This window comes from Vollenhovia emeryi, unplaced genomic scaffold (assembly GCF_000949405.1).
Source record: "Vollenhovia emeryi isolate VEMERY1.0 unplaced genomic scaffold, V.emery_V1.0 DF939631.1, whole genome shotgun sequence".
In the NCBI taxonomy this organism is placed as follows: domain Eukaryota; kingdom Metazoa; phylum Arthropoda; class Insecta; order Hymenoptera; family Formicidae; genus Vollenhovia; species Vollenhovia emeryi.
The window spans coordinates 1-4,491 of NW_011966735.1; the positions used below are offsets into that span (position 1 = coordinate 1).

Sequence of the window (4,491 nt, forward strand, 5' to 3'; positions counted from 1 at the left end):
CGCCTCTTTTTCTCTTTCCTGACGCCTCGTGCCTCCTGTTTTGCTGTTTCTTTTTCGCCGTCGTCTCCGTTCCCCGAGTCAGACCCCACAAAAGAAAAGGGGGACTCATCCAGACAACCATGACAATTTTTCCACCTCTCATTGCTACCGGCAATTTAACAGGGTCCCCTCGCTGTTAGGGAAACCTCGAATGGGCACCTGGCACACGGGGAAACAAACGAACTAAATAACGTTGTTCCAGATACGCATTGTGGTTTCGGAACAAGCATTTGAGCCAGTAAGGCATGCAAATGAAAGCATATTCGGGCCACGACAGCCCCGGCATATTAAGCCAATTCTCAAGTTCCTTTTCTTTTTCTTTTCTTATAAGGTCCGTGATAGAGGACAGGGACGATTTTGTTCCCCAGTAATATTTCGTTTTCTTTCTCATCTTTCGTCCTTTCTCTCGTTCTTTAGTTATTATTAATTCTGTATCCTTGTTTTCGCGGTTGCTATAAGGTAATTACAATGGAGATAGCGTTGCAATGGAGTACGATGATGATAGCGACGCAACTGAATCCCAGTGATTAATGGCACGCTACTGAGTACTCCCACAGAAACCAATGCTTTCCACCCACGGGTAAAGCAAACGGGAGGAGGAACACTACGCAATTCCGTGTGTGCCAGAGCAGGACACCGTTACCTCCCCTCCCCACTAATTAATTTGTGCGATTAACAACTTAACCATGAGTGCCTTCCGCAGGAAGCCCGATCATGGGCCGGTCCCGCCGCTCGGGGCGGCAGCGCCAATTAAGGCGCCTGGTCAGAGCACACCACCAGGTGCGGGTGTTTGACCCGCGGGTATTCGAGGTGTACCCCCGTACCGCTCCTGTACCCGAACCCCGGGAGAAACACCACCCGCCACCTCCTCCTCAGCAACCTCAGCCTCCTCCGCCTCAGAAGCTTCCTCCCCCGTACCCTCAGCCCCCTCCTCCTCAGAAGCTTCCTCCCCCGTACCCTCAGCCTCCTCCCCCACAGAAACTTCCTCCCCCGTACCGTCAGCCTCCTCAGAAGTTTCCTCCCCCACGTATTGAGAACCTCCAAGCACCTCCTGTCCGCCCACCCCCGCCTACCTCCGGCGAGCACTGCCCTCAGCGAGTGTGGAGGCCGCGGCCCCCTATTACCCCTCCACCACGGGCACCTCTGGCCGCGATCCCCGGCCCAGCACCTTCGCTCGCGTCAAAGGAGCCGGCGATAGCCCGGGTACCGACTGCTCGTCCGCGGGTGGTCTCGAACATACCACTCCAGCGGAGGATAAAAATTATCCGCCCTCGCGTCGACATCCCCAAAAGGGGGCGGAACATGCCGTCGTTATAGGCCTCTTCCCCTTTGTATACACCCTGTACATACTCATGTAAATAAAACAACATACAGATCACACTCACACACACTCATTTATACACCCACACATGCGCACACTGAAATTTCTAACTCTCTCTTCCTTCTCCGCCTTCCCCCTTCTCGTCAGAATATTTCTGACGTCCCCGCGCAGAAATAAAAAACGCGGTCGTAACAGATGTCCAATAAATTTCAATTCTGGACAGAAGGTGTGACTCAATGTGTTATCCTTTGTTATATCCATACGGTAACGATGGATGACATTCAGAATTGAAAACTGATAATCCTAAATATCCAGGATTCGAAGTAACTCAAATGGATTATTATGCACACTTACTTGCATCAAGAGCCGAATTCAGCCATTTTCAAAGGGCAGGCAAGTTGAGATGTCAATTTATACTTGATGCCTATATGAAAACTGAAGCGAATAAGCTTAATTACATTAAAGTGAATCAGCCCCAATTAAGAGCTGAACTTTATTCAGGGCTAATGGATCATCTTCATAATAGAGCAGAAAATGAAGGAATTACAGCTGGTATACCTGTAATATTACCATCCTCATTTATGGGCAGTCCAAGAAATATGCAAGAAAGATACCAAGATGCTATGTCTTTGGTTAGAAAGTTTGGTAAACCAGATATTTTTCTAACAATGACATGCAATCCTCAATGCCCTGAAATTAAGGAGAACCTTGATGGATGCCAAGTAGAGTATCGACCTGATTTAGTCGCTAAAACATTCAGCTTGGACGTCAAAGAGGTTATGAGGGAGCTGATCCAAAATAGAATTTTTGGAAATATCATAGCCTATGCAGGCGTGATTGAGTTCCAAAACAGAGGACTTCCACATATGCATTTACTTGCAATGTTGAGTGAGGAAGAGAAGCCTCGACTTCAAGGATTAATTGACATGATGGTATGGGCTGAAATGCCTGACGAAGAAAGATATCCAGAACTTAATGCAAAAGTTCTGAGGCACATGATTCATGGACCCTGTGGTGACCTTTCACGTAGATATTCTTGCACTGGGAACGATGGAAAATGCATAAAAGGCTTTCCAAAAGAGTTTTGAGACGAAACAAATGCTAATGTAAATGGATATCCCATGCATCAACGAAGGAATACTGGGAAAAAATACATTGTCAGAGGAAAAGAAATTGACAATCGATGGGTGGTGCCATATTCGCCATATTTAATTATGAAATATGATCGGCACATCAATTTGGAAATATGCTCATCAGTGAAGAGCGTAAAATAGTTATCAAGTACATTCACAAAGGATTTGACTGTGCTGCAATTGAAGTGCAAGCACGAGATGGCACAAAGTTCATTAAAGTAGATGAAGTTAATTCATTCATGGATGCAAGATATGTTAGTGCTCCAGAAGCAATTTGGAGACTGAATGGATACGATCTGTTCATGAAGTCTCACACAGTAATAAGACTGGCAGTTCATTTGCCTAATCGCCAAATGGTTTATTTCCGAGCCGGAAATGAAGAGCAAGCTGCTGAAAGAGAGCTCAACCGAGATACTACATTGACTGCATGGTTCAAATTGAATCAATATGATGAAAATGCGAGAAAATTTCTTTACACAGATATACCTTCTCATTATGTTTATGAAGAAAAGGAAACTAATTGGAAGCTACGCCAAAAAGGTGTTAACAAAATAATTTCAAGGCTATACACAGTGAGTATCAGAGACACTGAAAGATTTTATCTCCGTCTACTACTCCTTAATGTGACTGGAGCTAAATGTTATGAAGATCTGAGAACTGTCAATGGAGTTCTGTATGAGACATTCAAGGATGCGGCAATTGCAAAGAATTTGGTAGAAACTGATGATCTTTGGGACTAAACGCTGGAAGAAGCGACAGGATCCCAAATGCCTGCACAGATTCGAGAGCTATTTGCCTACATTTGCATTTTTGGAACTCCAACAGATGTACCAACACTTTGGAATAGATACAAAGAGTCAATGATTGAGGACTATATACACAACAATGTTGTCGATCCTGAAAATATGGCTTTGATTTATATAGAGGAAATTCTGAAAATTAATGGAAGTAGCTGTGTAAATTTTCAATTGCCAAATCCATATCCGGTAAATATTTACATGACAGAATATAATGTGGAAGAGGAAAGGCAACGTGGTAACTATTTATTATCAACACTAAATGAGGAACAAAAAAAAGTGTATGATTTAGTCATGAGAGCAATTGACAATGAGAATGAACCTCAGAGGTTGTTTTGTATCGATGGATTTGCTGGTAGTGGTAAAACGTACCTGTTTAACACATTACTGAGATTAATCCGAGGAAAAAACGAGGTGGTTCTTCCATGTGCCTCAACTGGCATTGCTGCCACACTTCTAAAGGGAGGAAGAACCTATCACTCACTGTTCAAGTTGTCCATCCCAATTGATAATGGTGCAAAATGTAATATTAGAGAAAACTCTATAGCTGCGCGAGAACTGATTGCTGCAAAACTCATCATATGGGATGAGGCGAGTATGACTGTCGGACATGCCTAGGAGCAGTTGATAAACTCCTAAGGGATCTAATGAAGAATCCACGATTATTTGGAGGAAAAGAGTAGATAGGCTAGGTTACTACTACCTCAAGGCCGCCGCGCGCGGCGCGGGGAGGGGGGTACGCAGCCGGGGTGGGGGTGGTGGGTAAGCCCCACCCCCTTCCACACGCCCACATGGGGTGGGGGGAGGGGAAGCCCCTCCCCTTTCACACCCACATGGGGGTGGGGGCGAGGCCCCCCTCCACACAGGCCCACGTGGAGGTGGGGTCCAAGCCCTCCTCCACACAGGTCCACACGGAGGTGGGGGCAATGCCCTCCTTCGCGGACAGCATACCCGCGCTCCCGCGCCGCCGCGCGGCGTCCTCGGTTACTACGGCGCGCCATCGCGCAGAGTAACAGAGGCAATGAGTCATGCACGCGCGAGCCGCATGGATCCCCCCCCACCATCACCGTAAAAGAATAAAATAATCGCGGAAAAAAACGACGGCTCGCCGGGACTCGAACCCGGCTCGCGCGACTGACAGTCTGACGTCAAACGCATGCGGCTATCGCGTACACTTCAAGAGACATAGGAAACAACCGAG

General features: G+C 46.6%; 2 protein-coding genes across 2 annotated transcripts; both read left to right on the forward strand.

The window, feature by feature from the left end:
* The first annotated feature begins 1,788 nt into the window (after positions 1–1,788).
* Positions 1,789–2,448, forward strand: LOC105557073. The gene has a single exon (XM_012004218.1). The coding sequence runs from the start codon at positions 1,789–1,791 to the stop codon at positions 2,446–2,448; it is 660 nt and encodes a 219-aa protein (XP_011859608.1).
* A 158-nt stretch (positions 2,449–2,606) lies between these two features.
* Positions 2,607–3,233, forward strand: LOC105557074. Its single transcript, XM_012004219.1, has one exon. The coding sequence runs from the start codon at positions 2,607–2,609 to the stop codon at positions 3,231–3,233; it is 627 nt and encodes a 208-aa protein (XP_011859609.1).
* Positions 3,234–4,491: the final 1,258 nt, after the last annotated feature.